This window comes from Aegilops tauschii, chromosome 4 (genome assembly GCF_002575655.3).
Source record: "Aegilops tauschii subsp. strangulata cultivar AL8/78 chromosome 4, Aet v6.0, whole genome shotgun sequence".
In the NCBI taxonomy this organism is placed as follows: Eukaryota; Viridiplantae; Streptophyta; class Magnoliopsida; order Poales; family Poaceae; genus Aegilops; species Aegilops tauschii.
The window spans coordinates 347,253,462-347,272,241 of record NC_053038.3 but is presented as its reverse complement, the minus strand read 5'-3'; the positions used below and the strand labels follow the sequence as shown (position 1 = coordinate 347,272,241).

The following is an 18,780-nucleotide window of genomic DNA, read 5'->3' as shown; positions in this document are numbered from 1 at the left end:
TGACGTGAAAATAACAATGTCCAATGGCATTTTTGAGCAAACATCTAAAGAAACAATGACATTTTTGCGATATCTAATGGCATTTTTGAGCAAGTATCTTACGAATCGATGTCATTTTTGAGTAGTTGTAATTTCTAATGGCCAAACTGAGAGTAGGACACAATTAGTGGCATAAATGATAAAAACCCATTACATAATATACTTGTCCCTTGTTTAAAACAAGGTGTGTGCACGACGAGTACCGATTCGTTCGCAGTAGAATTCAAATCAAAGGCGAAAGGTGAATCTGTGCAGGTTTTCGACCGGTTTCCGGCACGACCTCGTATCCGGTGCAGCGACGCTCACCCCAATTTGCCTCCCCTTAATTTCGAACCCACAGTGTAGCTTTCCTATTTCAAAGTTCAAACAGCTCGCTCCCTGTCGCTGCAGACCTCAGCCTCCGCGGCCCATCGCATCGTCCCAGGCAGCCCACGGCGACGGCAACGCCCGCGGCGATGGAGTTTCGGCACGGTGGCTCGCCGGGGGGCGGCGGGGGCGACGGCAAGCCGCGCGAGAAGTTCTCGGTATACCAGAACCCGTCCCTCACCCGCGCGCTCGCCTCCCGCAGCGTCCGCCCCTCCCTCCCCGTCCTCCTCCTCCTTGCGCTCTCCCCCATCGCATCTGCCTCATCCCTCATGGCCCTGTCGTCCCGGTAAGCCTGAACCCCCCCTCCCCCCTCCCTCCCATCTCCATCTAAACCCTGAACCCCAGATCATTAGTTCATGACAAAGCGTGGGTTCTCACGTGTTGCTGTTATCACAGGGAGGGGCAGCTCTTCAAGGTCGCTGGTGGCGCGGGTCTATCCATGGCTGCTGTCGGTAAGTCCGCTTGTCTCTATGCTAGATTGGGTGTTCTGAAAATTCTCGGCATGGGCGGGCCAGCACTGTGCTTGGTTGCTCATGAGGTGTTTGTAGAAATGCCAAGCTTGGCTAGTCTGGTTGCCTGGCACAGAAGTTGCTGGCAGAGATACCACACTTTCATGCACATCTAATAATGATAGTAAAACTTGACACTCTTAGGTCTTATAAAGATGCTTTGTTGTGCCAGATGTGCCTGCAAAATTTAATTCGTCGTGCTCTTTCAGTGTTTGCCGTCAGGTTGGTGGAGGCAGCCCTGGGCCTTGTCGCACTTTTGACACTGCCAGCGTTCTTCAGGGCACTGGTGCTGTACAATGGGGGGAAGGCATTGGCCAAGGAGGACAAGGTTGTGTTGTCCGAACGCCAACTGGGGCTTCTTGGGTTAAAGACCACAGGTTCAGAAGGATCTCCCATGGGTGAGCAAACCAAGAAGCCTCCCAAAGCAAAGCCATCAACACCCTCAGAGCCAATTGTTCCTATCAGGAGATCTTCGTTCAGCTACACACCGTCACGGGTGCAACCAAGGATTGGCTCCAGCCATTTGAGCCCTGGTAGTGAGAGATTGACCACATTACAAATGTCGCCTTCCACTCCACTACAGAAGCCTGTTTCTTCCCCTTCAACTCCATGGTCGAGGAAAAGCTCAGGCAGTGCCAAAGGCATACAAACTGAGGCGATGTTGGACCAGTTCTTGGCTACCTTGGATGAAAATATTGATAATGTCACGGATTCAGCCAATAAAACTGCAACGCCTCCAGCAACCATCACGAGCTTTGGCATTGCCAGCCCTGTCTCAATCACCACATCAACCACCCCTTCTGGTGCTACACGGAGCACACCTTTGAGGCCTGTGAGGATGTCTCCTGGCTCCCATCAGAAGTACAGCACGCCTCCGAAAAAGGGCGAGGGTGAGCTTCCACCGCCAATGTCCCTGGAGCAGGCAGTGGATGCCTTTGAAAATCTGGGTGTGTATCCTGAGATTGAGCAGTGGCGAAACAATCTCAGGCAGTGGTTCTCTTCAGTCCTGATGAGCCCGCTTGTTGAAAAGATTAAATCAAGCCATATTCAGGTGCTAATTAATTGGCATTGTTTTGCTGGAACCTATATTTCTAGTACAGTTCAGTAGTCACCATTTTATATTGTTATTATGCTCTGTTTCAGGTTAAGCAAACAACAGCTAGTATTGGAGCTTCAGTTAATGTTAGCCAAGTTGGAAGCGATCTGCCAAGCACGACACCACCAGTTAGCTTATCTCCACTTGGTGGGACTAAAGATTGGCAGCCAACTGTCACCGTTGATGAGGATGGTATTCTAAATCAAATGCGGGCTGCACTTCTGCAATCTCGTAATGCTCCTGTTGGTGAGTTGCTGGTGTAGTTGAACTTTCCTGTTTAGTCTTGTCTGTTCATATGTTTCCATCAACTTGCACAGCACAGGCTTTTGATGTGGTTAAAGTTAGTTTACTCATTAAGTTTGGCATGAACTTCCTGACTTACTAGTAATTCTTTTCTCTATACAGCCCAAACCTTCGGGAGCCCACAACAGCCACAGTCAAACCCCCTCCTTCCAGCTATTCAAGCATGTATCGATGCAATTACAGAGCACCAGAGGCTTAACGCTCTGATGAAGGGAGAGCTTATAAAAGGCTTGCTGCCACAGAGTAGCGTCCGTGCTGATTATACTGTTCACAGAGTTCAAGGTGAGTCATTCATTATTTTATCTGAAAAAGTAAAGTATATAGACTTCAGTCTCTTGATGCTATTTAGACCCGCAGTCATAAAATAGAGTGATTATAAATATTGATATAGGTGCAACTTTGTTTACTTATATCTTGACCCAGAACTTGCTGAAGGAACGTGCTTGAAGAATTATGATTACATGGGCTATAGAGATGGCTATGGTAAATCAGAGAAAAAATGGACCAGCGAGCTGCCAACTGACTCACATCTTCTTCTCTACTTGTTTGCTGCTTTCCTTGAACATCCAAAGTGGATGCTTCATGTTGATCCAACCTCCTACTCTGGTGCCCAGTCTAGCAAAAATCCTTTATTTCTAGGAATCCTTCCACCGAAAGAGAGGTTTCCGGAGAAGTATGTTGCTTTGATATCTGGCGTTCCAGCAATTATTCACCCAGGAGCTCTTGTACTGGCTGTGGGCAAGCAGAGTCCTCCAGTTTTTGCTCTATACTGGGACAAGAAGCTGCAATTTTCTCTTCAGGTGATTCAAGCATTTCTGTTGATCAATTAATCATACATAATCATTATTCTCTTGCCTTAACTGCCAAATATAATCATTGAACATGTATTGTGAAATTGCTGAAACGGAGAGTTTAATAAGAGACGCAACATTGAAAGTTAAAGGATTGACAAGAAACAAACCCAAAAGGTTGTGAGTGGGAAAGAGCTGGGATATGTTTCGTGTTATAACAAGTGGCTGAAAGTAGATGTTCTGATGCAGCAATTATACATCTTTTTACCCCTTGTCTGGCTGTATGTTGGTGTGGAAATGGTGAATTATGATAACAAATAAATGGTGATTTTGACATGGAGTGGTTTGGTGTGACACGCATTTAAGTTAAGTTGAGCTTCGTATCTGCCAAAGTATTATTGTGTTGTTCTAGCTTAGCATGACAATAGTTGCATAGAGGTATATAAATCAATTAGATGCACTCTTCTTGTTTTGTGTTTGTATGCATGGCAAGGTAACTATTTACTCGATAAGTTCGTTCACCTTTGCTTCTATTTTTTTATTGTTGCTGACAAAACATGTTCACCATTTATGAATTGTTTCATACCTGGGCTAGTTAGCAACTTTGCGTCATAAACTTAATTTAGTAGTGTATTAAGTGGTACTAATGTTGTTACACACGTGTTTTGACTTTCCAGGGAAGAACAGCACTGTGGGACGCCATTTTGCTTCTATGCCACCAAATCAAAGTTGGTTACGGCGGTATTGTCAGGGGTACCCACATCGGGTCTTCTGCCTTGAACATCCTTTCCGTCCTTGATTCAGACATGGAGAGCTGAAGAAGGGCTGCTTGCTCGTCGGGAGAAAACTGTTGTAATTTGTTGTACTCTGAACTGAGGGAGATAAATTATGAATATCCCAGTTGCTGGTGATACCTTGTTATCAACACCAGCAATGTCTCGAACTAACTTAGTGTTAGAATGCGGTATGCCCTAGTCGAGCGGACACCTGATATTTATTTCTGAGTTGTATCTTACATCGCTGATTGTTCAAACTCCTTAATGTAATGCTTGTTTGCTTGAATTTCCTACTACATCATCTTCCTTTTATTTAGTAAATCAATTATCATCATCAGTGAACACACGCCCTCTCTTTTTGTTTCTTCGCTAGAAAGAAAGAAAAGCTCCCAACAGTCTAGGGTTTCTCCACCTCCTGTCGGCGCTGCCACTGAACTACCTCGTCTTCTGTGGCCTTAGGGCCATGGAGGCACGGTGGACCCCGGCCCTTGCCAGCGGCAGGGCTTATGCTAGTCTCTTTAGGGTGTGCGTCCTACTTAGAAAGGTGAGGCGACATCGGCTTCTTGAAGATAGAATAACGTTCTCCCTACCCAGTCCTCGTCCCAGCGGTGCGTCTCACATTGTCGGAGGGCGTGTGGAGGTGTCTCCGGTGGATCTTGCGGGATTTGGTCTGCACTTGTCTTTGTTGGGCATGCGTAGATCTAGCCTTTGTTCGTCTGCGGTCGTGTATCTATATAGGTTATACCCTAGCTTGTACAGGATTGTCAGACATAAATTTGTTACAATCAAACAAGTTCTGGGCCAAGTAAACCCTGATATTTCTTTTCGTAGGGATCTGCTAGGACCTCGTTTGGCAGCATGGAATGAATTACCCATCCGTTTGGAGGTGATTCAGCTGTCGGATGAATCGGATATTTTTCAATGGAAATTGCATCAGAATGGCAAGTTTTCAGTCAAGTCCATGTATGATGCTCTGGTTCATAATGAGGTTCCAGTTGAGAACAAAAAATTGTGGAAGCTCAAAATTCCCCTAAGAGTGAAGATATTCCTCTGGTTTCTTAATAAAGGGTCATCTTAACTAGGGATAATTTGGCACGGCGTAACTGGCAAGGGAGTAAAAAATGTGTCTTCTGCCAACATGACGAGTCTATTACACACTTATTTTTTGAGTGTAAGTTTGCTCGGTCTGTGTGGGCCGTTGTTCAAATAGCTTCAAATCTTTACCCACCACGTAGTGCATGGAACATATTCGGCAATTGGTTGAGGGGAATTGATAAACAATTTTCTGCACACATTCTAGTGGGGCGGCTGCCTTATGTTGGGCATTGTGGCTAACCAGGAATGATGTAGTTTTTAACAATAAATGTGTTTCATCTCCTGTGCAGGTTATTCATGTATGTTCGCGATGGCTCCGTACTTGGTCTATCCTGCAGAGGCCGGAGGACATGGACCTTTTTATGATGGCGTCTACACGGCTGGAGCGTACGGCCAGGGAGGTTTTCTACCCCCATGGATGGCGGTGTGATCTTCAGATAGGATCTGCCGCGTCCTAGGCTGGCTTATGATTTTTGTCTTAGTTGCTTTTCGAATTTTTCCTTCTTTGGACTTGTGGACTTGTTGGCTGTGTGCATCTAGTTATGCAGAGGCCGGGCGTTCTTTCGATGCGATTTTATCACCTCAATATTTCAATTCAATGAAATGCCCTTTATCGAAAAAAAAGATCCTTCTGATCAACGTTTTTCTTCATCAACGACGGTTGTTGTTCTGGTGCACTGGTTTTTTTGGGCCTTAGCATGACAACTTTCGTAGTGTCTAGTACAACAAGGTTTGCCCCGCTCCAGTGAGGGAGAGGCAATAACGGCGGCGCGTTTTCGGTTCGCTCTAGTGCTTGTAGTCGTCGCTTGCTGGTCTACGAACTTGGATGTATTTTTTGTTACTTTTACGGTAATGATAACTCCCGAACGTTCAGGAGTTAAGCATGGCAACCCGAACGGGTTTAGATGGCAAGTTTAGTTTGCGTGAGATTAGGGAAACATGGTAATTTTCTGACAAAAAAAAGAAAAAGGACAAAGTTGCGATCCCTATGAACTAAAGTTGCCATCCCTATGAACTAAAGTTGCCATGCAAAAACGTTCGGGACGAAATGCTCAAAATCCGAACGTTCGGGAGTTATTGGATTCCTACTTTTAATGTTCTTTGTACTGCCATGATATTTGATGAATATATTGGACGTTTTTCTATTATTTTTATCATCATCAGTGATCAGTCATCACCTTTTTCAAAAAAATAATTGAAACCACCTTTTTTTTCATGTGGGGCCTGAATCCTTTACGCAGCCAAACCGGGCCTGCCAGCCTACTAAAAGGCCATGTAGTCAACGGCCTCACCCAAAAGGTAAATATCGGGCCCAGCGAAGCGCCCAGCTCCTCTCTCGCTCGTGGGAGCGCCGGCCAGTTCAAAATATTTCAAACTCAATGCCCCCCCACCGGCCAACGGGCGACTCCCCCAGTCCCCACCACCTCCCCCACTTTCTCCACACTCCCATCTCATATCAGCAGTTTCCTTGAATCCAACACCCCCGCTCCTCCGCATCTTCCGCCATTTCCTTCATCCAAACACCGTCCGCTGCTCCATCTCCCGCGCTCCCCTCCTCTCCCCGCCGTCGCCATGGATCCCCACCCCACCCCCTTCCGAGGTAAGATAAGAAACCGGCGCCATTCCGCTCTCAACATCCGAGCCCTGCCTCTAGTTTCCGGGGATTAATTTCTTCGTGGTTTACACTTTACAGCGAAGCGGAAGTCGGTTGCTGCGCCGGCAAAGACGCCAGCGCCGAAGCCCAAGTCCGTCACCACCGCGCGCGGGAAAATGACCACCTCCGCCACCACCAGCGCCGTCTCCGGCGGGGCTGCTCCCCAGCCACGGCAAGGATCGCTGCGGCTCCGGAATCTCTAGATTTGTTTGCGTGTGACTCTGTTCATTTTGCTTACCTATGGCCTGCTGTTTCTAGGCCACGGCGCGCGTTCGGCACTGTCCGGAGCAGCAACCCCCTGGCCGAGAAGCCGGCCCCGCCGCCGCCGCAGAAGCATTCAAAGCTGTCGCCCCCGCCCCCGCAAAAGCCTTTGAAGGTGTCGCCGCCGAAGCTGCAGAAGCCTGCGGCAAAGTTGTCGCCTCCGCCTCCGCAGAAGACTGCCAAGGTTTCGCCGCCACCTCAGCAGAAGCCCTCGAAGCTGTCTCCGCCGATTCCGGCCAAGGCGGCCAGGCCTTCTCGTCCCGCAGAAAAGCCACTGAAGAAAGCTTGCCCAGCGCCCCCGGATCTGGCGGCCAAGGCCAAGAAGAAGAGCCAGAGGGTGAGCTTCCAGGATGACGTGGCAGCGCTGGCTGTCCCCGGAAGCGGGGAGAAGGTCAAAGCCACCGAAGACTCTGCTGGGCGCACGCCTATGGTGCCTGTCAAAGCCCTGGAGAAGAAGCCGGCGAAGGTTGTGGCCGCAGAGACCCCGTTCTTCAGCGCTCAGAATTGCAGCAGCTGCACGCTTGATCAGCTCGAGTCCGCCTCCTACTGGCTGGCACAGATCCACCTGGCCGAGTCTGTTGGCAAGCACAATGTCTCTGCGGCATTCTTCCGCCTTGCATTTGAATGCCAAGCTCAGGTAATAGTTCAAAGTACACTTACGAGTGAACGATTTGATATATTTTCTGTGTATCTGCTCTAGTAGCCTACTGTTAGGAGCATATGAGCATGACATGAATGGTTAGTTTGATTTTCAGTTCACAGTGGCTGCATGATTAGTACTGTACTTAGTACCAATCCAAGTAGGCTAAGACCGTTCCTTATTTCGGGAATAAGAACATGTTTTTTTTTCGTTGGCAGCCATTTCACAGGATCCGAAGTGAGCTCAGGAACTATGTGGTGCGCCATGAGAGTGCTAGCACTTTGACCCCTTTATTCCATGAGCTCCTGGTTGCCCATGCCATGGCAGTGAACCAACTAAAGTTTGACACTGATGGTTCTGAAAGGGTGGATACACCTGCAACTACAAATACAGTTGATCAAAAGCTCGATGCTACCACACTGGTGCATGAATGCTCTGAACGTGATTGTGGTGGTGATCTTGTTGATGTGGGGGAAGTCAGTGTTATCAAACAAGGAGAGGAAGAGATGGACCAACCGAGCTTTGAGCAGAAACTGGATGCAAGTTTTGCATTTGATGATTGTGAGGCTGTCATCGTGGACCGGCTAGCGGAAGAACATTCTGAATTCGAAAAGATTATCGGTGTCAAAGGTCCTTGTGACAGTGAAACAGTCCAGTCAGCTTGTCGCTCTTCCATCGACAGGCTGAGCTTGAGAGGACCCCCTCTAGCAAGGGGAGCATCTGAAAGACGCCTCTCGTCAGAGAGCCATTTAGATAAATTGTCTCCGTCTGCAGGGAGCTTGTCTGCAAAGCGCTCATCATCATCTGGTAGCCCTTTCAACAACTCTCCGTTCTGCCGGGGCTCATTACAGAGGTTCACATCCAGTTGCCCTTCTTCTAAGAAGTCCTCCGCTAAAGGCGGCCTGTCCTCAAAGCGGATATCATCTGGTGGCTGCTCTGATGGGGAGCCTATTGATACTGCTGGAGCTGGTGATTCTAGCAGAGTGATTGAGGAAGGGGAAGCTGGTTGTCATGCTACAGGTATGTTAACATGTGCAGAGCTTTTCCTTTGACTTAGTCATTAAAAGATTATACTAGTTATGTTCTGACTAGAGCTGCATGCAGTTGAACCGATGAAATTGAAAGAGCATGGGGAGTATGATGATGCTGCCATTGATGAGGTGCGTTTATGAACTGATAATTCTGCTCCAAATATATCTTCTGTTGTATCAAAGCTAATGACATAGCTTCGTCCTTACATTTGATGTGCTCATCCAAGCACCAAGTGTGGAGACGTCAGTTACGACAGGAAATCTTGTACTCCCTCCGTATCCACAATAAGTGTTGCAGTTTTAAACTAAGATTAGTTCAATTATAGTTCAAAACTGTGACACTTATTATGGACGGAAGGGAGTAGTATATATACTTGACTCTTGAGTGCTGCCAGCTTGCCGTCACAATGTTCTAGTGCGACAAATCACATGCCTCTTTACACTAGGCACTACGCTGATTCGTTGAGCATACCAGTAGTTGCAGACTCGCAGAACTTATCTACACTAGTATACTCCATGTATTCGTCCAACATGTGAGTAGGTGCTGACTCGCACTACTTATCGGCTCAGCTTTCGGATTTCACAGCAATATAGGCATTACATCTGTTGCCACTCGTCTACCTCTAGTTTCTAGCATCTTTGGAAAAGATTTTACAGTGTTTTTCCAAAGGACGGAGATATTTACAGTTTCTGCTCTTATGGCCCAGTAACAATTACTGTTGTTATTATTCATAATCAGCCAAAATAGTTTAACTGTGTTCTCTTATGCAATCGTGAACCTTGGTACTGTTCAGGCAAATAATTAGTGACAGTCTATGTTTCAGTTTCACCCACGTAATTATTGCTTCGACAGTAAGTGACGTGGAGCTAACTTACCCTTGTATTCTTTACAGACCCAGTAGCTGCTGGAGATGGAGCCACGACGACCTCAATGAACTAATATAAAGTTACCGTAGATGCTGTCTAGTCTAGTTTGATTATGCGTGTGTTGTGTATGCTGCGAGTTAGTTTGCAACTCTCAATTGCTTAGTTTGCTCTGTTTTTGTGAGCAACGATCATCACGCTCTGATGATCTTTGAGGGGCTTGACAGGTTTAGCGTGTGTGCTGGCTGCGTGAAGTGATGTGGTGCTTGCTCTTGGTTGATACGGAAATCAACCAAACCTTTTGGATTTCAGATTGTAAGCGGAGCGGAGTTCCGCCTATGTATGACCTTGTGAATACTAGTACTACTATGCTTTGCCTTCTTCTCATTTAGTATATCATTATAAAGAAATGGTTGTGATAACCCCAAGACATTTAGTTTGGAACAAGTGCGAACTTCTTGACCTACTTTTTAGTCAGAAATTGGTAGCTACTCCTTCCGTCCGAAAAAAATTTGTTCCTCAAATGAATGTATCTAGCATTAAGCAGAAATTGGTAGCTACTAGTTTTAATACTGGTATAAAGATGATCATAGTTTATGCTAGTTAACCGCTATGTTCAGATTCGACTGCTGCTGACCACTATTTTGAGCAGAAAGACTTGCGTTCGTTTGCGACGTGGAAGGTCTGCAAACAAAAAATACAGCAAGAAGCAAGGAAAACAATATATGAGTGAAAAAATATTTGGACGGAAGAGCAGCTGTGCACCGCACGAGGCGACGCTCATGTACCGGGTGCCGCGGCCAACGAGCTACATGGTCCTCGCCATCGACTGACGACACGTCGACACGGCACAAGTTGGCGACTCTCTCTGGGTCGTGGCAACCGCACCGGCGTGTCGGTCAGCCTGGCTCCGTGCTTCCGCAGCTGTGGCCCAGCTGATCCAAGTCCACCATCGACACCGAGAGCTGCGCCGGTCAGACCCTAGAAGAATCGGCGGACGCCGTAGGATAGGAGGGTCGGTGCACGGTGACGATCGAGGAAGACGTAGCATGCATTGAGTTGAGAATGACAACGCCGCATCTATCACGCAGCTCGTGCGTGGCACGCCTAGGTACATCGTGGATGACCACGACTGATCGAGACGGATCGACAGGTAGGGCTGAAAAAAACCTCGAGGCTGGTAAGCCGCTCGAAATCGACTCGTTTTTTGGCTCGATTCAAGATCGACTTGAAAATAAATGAGCCAAGTTTGAACACTTTATATAGCTTAATGGAGAAACAAGCCGATCTTGAGCCAATATTGGTTCGCTCGATTTTAGCTCGACATAATACCATTATATTCAATGATTATGCCATATATTAAATGAAAATAAGATAATTTGTTACCATATATAATGTCCATATTTTTCTTCATTTTATTAACCGGCAAACACGGTAGCTTAATTAAGTGTGGAGAAGATTTAGGCCTAATTGCGGTACGTGATCGGCTATGTGTTAAATATCCTATTGCTTTTGGCAAAATTTCCCAGCATATGCACCTTCTTTTTCTTGTTTTTCGTCCACGAAGACCACATCTATTTCTAGTTCGCCCAAGAAACAAAGATGTGCTTGAAGCTCTCCCGAGCACGATGAGACTGGCGTACAAAGTTGTGTCGTGTTGTGTCCTTATCTAGTTTGAATAATCATCATAGATTTATAATTGTTACCGTTTCATTTAGCTCGAAACTAGCTCGAGATCGACTCGAGATCGTTACAAGCTGAGCACGAGTCATGTTCTATAGCTCGACGTTGAACTTCACTTAGATTGAGCTCGCCCGAATTTTAATATGAGTTGAGCTGAGCCAACTCCAACTCGCTCGAACTCGACTCATTTGCAGCCCTATCGATAGGCTGTGCAAGCGAAGAAACCGACCCGCCGGAGCATTGTTTTTCTTGCCAAGCAAATCATCTTTGACTCACGCAACTTTGCCACGTTAGCTACAAGACCAAGGGTATAGAGGTGGAGACTAGTATAAGATCCCCCTTAGGTGAGATCAAGTTTTTTTAAGATACAAAACATGTTAAAAGATTCTGAAAATATTTGGAAACACACTCCATGTTTGATGTACAATCTTAAAAAAATTCTGCTCCTAATTCAAACTACAATGAAAGAACCAAAAAAGATAAAGTCGCATGTGAATAACGTCAAATGCTATTCACCCAAAACTGACACTATTCATTGTTGAATTTGTCTTTTTAGAATCTCTAAGTGTAGATTGAGTTTTGAACTGATTTTTTTTGGAGTTGCAGACATATCCCGCAGGTTTGTTGTAAAAAAATTAAGATTTTTTTTGGAATGTCTAAATATGAATTTTTAGGGTTGATCCTACGATCTCACCTAAAGGGCAGAATCTATACTAGTTCCCCTCGGGGTATATATGTTACCGCGTCGCTTACTTTAGGGAGGTGTTTGTTTTGAGGAGTGCACACACACATATACATATATTAAATAAAGTGGCTAAGCCAACATTTTGCTCAAAATTTTGAGGCTCTCGTGCGAGTTGCGACCGATCGGCAGTATTCTACTTCTTTGATTGCCATGTGTTTGCAGTAAAACCTTTGGCGTGTTGGTGGAATTCACTGCTTTGACTCAGCGTCAGAGTCAATTGCTTAGACTGAATCTTGTGCGAACCTCTCATGTTTATTCTTCCCCACCTTCCACCTCTCCCATTTTCGCCTCCACAACCAACCCTGTAGCAAAAAAAAAAATCCCACCGCCTACCGTCCTGTTGCATGCCTCCTCCTGCTCTACTGCCGCCGACGGCCCCCTCACTCTCTGATGCCTCCCCATGCCTCTCCCTTTCTTCTCTCCCGATGGCTGAGGTGTGGCTATGGAGGCGGAGCCCGAAGCAGAGAAGGAAGGAGATGTGTTGGTACGAGATATATTGACCTGGGCAGTGTCAGTTGATACGTCTCCAACGTATCTATAATTTTTTTATTGTTCCATGCTATTAAAGTATCATTCTTGGATGTTTTATATTCATTTACTAGCAACTTTATATTATTTTTTGGGACTAACCTGTTGACATAGTGCTCAGTGCCAGTTGTTGTTTTTTGCTTGTTTTTTACTTCGCAGAATATCCATATCAAACGAAGTCCAAATATAGCGAAACTTTTTGGAGATTTTTTCTGCCTGGAAGACACCCATGAGGCCAAGGAGGCGTACCAGAGGAGGCCCGTGGGCCCACTAGGCACCAGGGCGCGCCAGAGGCCCCAGGCGCACCCTGGTGGGTAGTGGGGCCCACGGGAGGCTTTTCCACCGCCTCTCAACTCTATAAATACCCAAATATTCCAGAAACCCTAGGGGAGTCGTCGAAACACAATTCTAGCCGCCGCAAGTTCCAGAAGCACGAGATCCAATCTAGAGGCCTTCTCCGCCACTCTGTCGGACGGGTCAACAATCACGGAGAGGTTCTTCATCATCACCATTGCCCCTCAGATGATGTGAGTAGTTCACCACAGACCTACGGGTCCGTAGGCAGTAGCTAGATGGCTTATTCTCTCTTTTTGATCTTCAATACAATGTTCTCCTCCATGTTCTTGGAGATCTATTTGATGTAATGAATTCTGCGGTGTGTTTGTTGGGATCCGATGAATTGTGAGTTAGTGATCAGTTCTATCCATGAATATTGTTTGAGTCTTTGTTGAACTCTCTTATGCATGATTGTTATAGCCTCGTATTTCTTCTCTGAAACTTTGGTTTGGTTTAACCAACTAGATTGATTTTTCTTGCCATGGAAAGAGGTATTTTGTGATGGGTTCGATCTTGCGGTGCTCAATCTCAGTGACAGAAGGAGACATGACATGCATGTATCATTGCCATTAAGGATAAAGAGATGGGGTCTATTCCTACATGAATAGATCTTGTCTACATCATGTCATCGTTCTTATTGCATTACTCCGTTTTTCATGAAATTAATACACTAGATGCATGCGGGATAGCGGTCGATGTGTAGAGTAATAGTAGTAGATGCAGGCAGGAGTCGGTCTACTAATCTTGGATGTGATGCCTATATACATGCATTGCCTTGGATATCGTCATGATTATTCACTTTTCTATCAATTGCCCAATAATAATTTGTTTACCCACCGCATGCTATTTTCTTGAGAGAAGCCTCTAGTGAAATCTACGGCCCCTGAGTCTATTTCTAACATATTGTTTTCAGATCGATTATTCCAAAAAAAACAAAAATATCTTGCTGCAATTTTTCTTTATTTATTTTATTTTGTGTTTTTGATAGATCTACTTATCCAATCTCATACAATTTAATCTATCTCAATACCAAGGAGGGATTGACAACCCCTCTTATCCGTTGGGTTGCAAGTTTTTATGGTTTGTGTGCAGGTGCTGTTTACATAGTGTTGCTTGGTTCTCCTACTGGATTGATAACCTTGGTTTCATAACTGAGAAAAATAATTACCGTTGTTGCACTACTAGGAAAAAACCTAATAGTAGCAGGGCTTAAACAACTAGTAGTAGCGCGGGTGCCCGCGCTACTACCACGGCGCTACAGCTAGCTGTTAGTAGTAGCGCGGTGCATCCCGCGCTACTAGTACGTGTGTTAGTAGTAGCGCGTGTCTGTGACCCGCGCTACTACTATTAATTTCAAACACCAAAAAAATCTCGACCCCGTGCAGGCTGTCAATGGTGTCAATGGTTCGATCCAGCGACAACAGGGGTCGTCAGAGGTGCGGACGGGTAGCGGTAGACCAAATCCAGCGACGGCTGTTGGAGAGGGACCGGATCCAGTGTAGAGCAAGACGACGGTGTGAGGAACCTCTTCGCGACCAAGGCGGAGAGCTCCCGGTTGGCCATATCGACGACCTGCGCAGGCATGGGCATGGGAGGTGAGTAAAATCGAAGGGAGAGGGAGAGGGAAAAAGAGAAACAAGGGAGAAAGGAAGGAGATGGAGGGCACATCGGGGCTGGTCACCGGTGGTGAGGTGCTCCGTCGTGGTGGCATGGAGGCGAGGGGGAAGATGAGCGATCTCCTGGATGCCAGCGACGCGAGGAGACGGACTCGTTGGGCGCCATGGAGGAGGAGATGTGGTTGGGCAGGAGTGTTGGGGAACGTAGTAATTTCAAAAATTTCCTACGCACACGCAAGATCATGGTGATGCATAGCAACGAGAGGGGAGAGTGTGTCCACGTACCCTCGTAGACCGAAAGCGGAAGCGTTAGCACAACGCGGTTGATGTAGTCGTACGTCTTCACAATCCGACCGATCCAATTACCGAACGCACGGCACCTCCGAGTTCAGCACACGTTCAGCTCGATGACGTCCCGCGAGCTCCGATCCAGCAAAGCTTCGAGGGAGAGTTCCGTCAGCACGACGGCGTGGTGACGATGATGATGTTCTACCGACGCAGGGCTTCGCCTAAGCACCGCTACGATATTATCGAGGTGGACTATGGTGGAGGGGGGCACCGCACACGGCTAAGAGATCCAAAGGATCAATTGTTGTGTCTCCAAGGGGTGCCCCACTCCCCGTATATAAAGGAGTGGAGGAGGGGGAGGGCCGGCCCTCTCTATGGCGCGCCCTAGGGGAGTCCTACTCCCACCGGGAGTAGGATTCCCCCCCTTCCAAGTAGTAGGAGTAGGAGTGAAGGAAAGGGGAGAAAGAAGAGAAGGAAGGAGGGGGCGCAGCCCCTCCCCCTGGTCCAATTCGGACTAGGCCTTGGGGGGCGCCCAGCCTCTCCTCTCTCTTTCCCCTAAAGCCCAATGAGGCCCATATACTCCCCGGCGAATTCCCGTAACTCTCCGGTACTCCGAAAAATACTCGAATCACTCGGAACCTTTTCGATGTCCGAATATAGTCGTCCAATATATCAATCTTTATGTCTCGACCATTTTGAAACTCCTCGTCATGTCCCCGATCTCATCCGGGACTCCGAACTACCTTCGGTACATCAAAATACATAAACTCATAATATAACTGTCATCGAACTTTAAGCGTGCGGACCCTACGGGTTCGAGAACAATGTAGACATGACCGAGACACGTCTCCGGTCAATAACCAATAGCGGAACCTAGATGCTCATATTGGCTCCCACATATTCTACGAAGATCTTTATCAGTCAAACCGCATAACAACATACATTGTTCCCTTTGTCAACGGTATGTTACTTGCTCGAGATTCGATCGTCGGTATCTCAATACCTAGTTCAATCTCGTTACCGGCAAGTCTCTTTACTCGTTCAGTAATACATCATCCCGCAACTAACTCATTAGTTGCAATGCTTGCAAGGCTTATAGTGATGTGCATTACCGAGTGGACCCAGAGATACCTCTCCGACAATCGGAGTGACAAATCTTAATCTCGAAATACGCCAAGGTATGTACTCATTGAAAAAACTTATCAAGCGTCTTGATCTATCTCTATAGATCTTGATGCTCAATATGTAAGCAGCTTCACCGAGGTCTTTCTTTGAAAAACTCCTTTCAAACACTCCTTTATGCTTTGCAGAATAATTCTACATTATTTCCGATCAACAATATGTCATTCACATATACTTATCAGAAATGCTGTGGTGCTCCCACTCACTTTCTTGTAAATACAGGCTTCACCGCAAGTCTGTATAAAACTAAATCCTTTGATCAACTTATCAAAGCGTATATTCCAGCTCCGAGATGCTTGCACCAGTCCATAGATGGATCGCTGGAGCTTGCATATTTTGTTACCACCTTTAGGATTGACAAAACCTTCTGGTTGCATCATATACAACTCTTCTTTAATAAATCCATTAAGGAATGCAGTTTTGTTTATCCATTTGCCAGATTTCATAAAATGCGGCAATTGCTAACATGATTCGGACAGACTTAAGCATAGATACGAGTGAGAAACTCTCATCTTAGTCAACACCTTGAACTTGTCGAAAACTTTTTTGCGACAATTCTAGCTTTGTAGATAGTAACACTACTATCAGCGTCCGTCTTCCTCTTGAAGATCCATTTAATCTCAATGGCTCGCCGATCATTGGGCAAGTCAATCAAAGTCCATACTTTGTTCTCATCTCAGATTTCATGGCCTCAAGCCATTTCGCGGAATCTGGGCTCATCATCGCTTCCTCATAGTTCGTAGGTTCATCATGGTCAAGTAACATGACCTCCAGAACAGGATTACCGTACCACTCTGGTGTGGATCTCACTCTCGTTTACCTACGAGGTTCGGTAGTAACTTGATCTGAAGTTACATGATCATCATCATTAGCTTCCTCACTAATTGGTGTAGGAGTCACAGGAACAAATTTCTGTGATGAACTACTTTCTAATAAAGGAGGAGGTACAGTTACCTGATCAAGTTCTACTTTCCTCCCACTCACTTCTTTCAAGAGAAACTCCTTCTCTAGAAAGGATCCATTCTCAGCAATGAATATCTTGCCTTCGGATCTGTGATAGAAGGTGTACCCAATTGTCTCCTTTGGGTATCCTATGAAGACACATTTCTCCAATTTGGGTTTGAGTTTATCAGGATGAAACTTTTTCTTATAAGCATCGCAACCCCAAACTTTAAGAAACGACAACTTTGGTTTCTTGCCAAACCACAGTTCATACGGTGTCGTCTCAAACGGATTTAGATGGTGCCCTTTTTTTACGTGAATGCAGCTGTCTCTAATGCATAACCCCAAAACTATAGTGGTAAATCGGTAAGAAACATAATAGATTGCACTATATCCAATAAAGTACAGTTATGACGTTCGGACACACCATTATGTTGTGGTGTTCCAGGTGGCACGAATTTGTGAAACTATTCCACATTGTTTTAATTGAAGACCAAACTCGTAACTCAAATATTTGTCTCCGCGAGATTGTAGAAACCTTATTTTCTTGTCACGATGATTTTCCACTTCACTCTGAAATTCTTTGAACTTTTCAAATGTTTCAGACTTATGTTTCATCAAGTAGATATACCCATATCTGCTCAAATCATCTGTGAAGGTCAGAAAATAACGATACCCGCCGCCAGCCTCAACACTCATCGGATCGCATACATCAGTATGTATTATTTCCAATAAGTCAGTTGCTCGCTCCATTGTTCCGAAGAACGGAGTCTTAGTCATCTTGCCCATGAGGCATGGTTCGCAAGCATCAAGTGATTCATAATCAAGTGATTCCAAAAGTCCATCAGTATGGAGTTTCTTCATGCGCTTTACACCAATATGACCTAAACGGCAAGGCCACAAAAATAAGTTGCACTATCATTATTAACTTTGCATCTTTTGGCTTCAATATTATGAAAATGTGTATCACCACGATCGAGATCCAACAAACCATTTTCATTGGGTGTATGACCATAGAAGGTTTTATTCATGTAAACAGAACAACAATTATTCTCTAACTTAAATGAATAACCGTATTGCAATAAACATGATCAAATCATATTCATGCTCAACGCAAACACCAAATAACACTTATTTAGGTTCAACACTAATCCCGAAAGTATAGGGAGTGTGCGATGATGATCATATCAATCTTGGAACTATTTCCAACACACATCGTCACCTCGCCCTTAACTAGTTTCTGTTCATTCTGCAACTCCCGTTTCGAGTTACTACTCTTAGCAACTGAACCAGTATCAAATACCGAGGGGTTGCTATAAACACTAGTAAAGTACACATCAATAACATGTATATCAAATATAGCTTTGTTCACTTTGCCATCCTTCTTATCCACCAAATACTTGGGGCAGTTCCGCTTCCAGTGACCAGTCCCTTTGCAGTAGAAGCACTCAGTCTCAGGCTTAGGTCCAGACTTGGGCTTCTTCACTTGAGCAGCAACTTGCTTGCCGTTCTTCTTGAAGTTCCCCTTCTTCCCTTTGCTCTTTTCTTGAAACTAGTGGTCTTGTTAACCATCAACACTTGATGTTTTTCTTGATTTCTACCTTCGTCGATTTCAGCATCACGAAGAGCTTGGGAATTACTTTCGTCATCCCTTGCATATTATAGTTCATCACGAAGTTTCTACTAACTTGGTGATGGTGACTAGAGAATTCTGTCAATCACTATTTTATCTGGAAGATTAACTCCCACTTGATTCAAGCGATTGTAGTACCCAGACAATCTGAGCACATGCTCACTGCTTGAGCTATTCTCCTCCATCTTTTAGCTATAGAACTTGTTGGAGACTTCGTATCTCTCAACTCGGGTATTTGCTTGAAATATTAACTTCAACTCCTAGAACATCTCATATGGTCCATGACATTCAAAACGTCTTTGAAGTCCCGATTCTAAGCCGTTAAGCATGGTGCACTAAACTATCAAGTAGTCATCATATTGAGCTAGCCAAACGTTCATAACGTATGCATCTGCTCCTGCA

At 45.5% G+C, this 18,780-nt stretch overlaps 2 protein-coding genes across 3 annotated transcripts; both read left to right on the top strand.

The window, feature by feature from the left end:
• The first annotated feature begins 376 nt into the window (after positions 1–376).
• LOC109786325 (uncharacterized) lies at positions 377–4,166 on the top strand. The gene is made up of 7 exons (XM_020344928.4): positions 377–691; positions 802–857; positions 1,124–1,965; positions 2,058–2,256; positions 2,416–2,595; positions 2,737–3,113; positions 3,782–4,166. The coding sequence occupies exons 1-7, from the start codon at positions 495–497 to the stop codon at positions 3,920–3,922; spliced, it is 1,992 nt and encodes a 663-aa protein (XP_020200517.1). The 5' UTR covers positions 377–494; the 3' UTR covers positions 3,923–4,166.
• Positions 4,167–6,363: 2,197 nt separating this feature from the next.
• Positions 6,364–9,812, top strand: LOC109786100 (uncharacterized). Of its 2 annotated transcripts, none has more exons than XM_020344784.4 (6): positions 6,364–6,575; positions 6,669–6,801; positions 6,888–7,527; positions 7,749–8,550; positions 8,623–8,690; positions 9,455–9,812. In XM_020344784.4, the coding sequence occupies exons 1-6, from the start codon at positions 6,548–6,550 to the stop codon at positions 9,461–9,463; spliced, it is 1,680 nt and encodes a 559-aa protein (XP_020200373.1). In that variant the 5' UTR covers positions 6,364–6,547; the 3' UTR covers positions 9,464–9,812. The 2 variants fall into 2 exon arrangements, with proteins under 2 accessions (XP_020200373.1, XP_020200432.1); XM_020344843.4 differs by having other exon boundaries at positions 6,365–6,575; positions 8,635–8,690.
• The last annotated feature ends 8,968 nt before the right edge of the window (positions 9,813–18,780 follow it).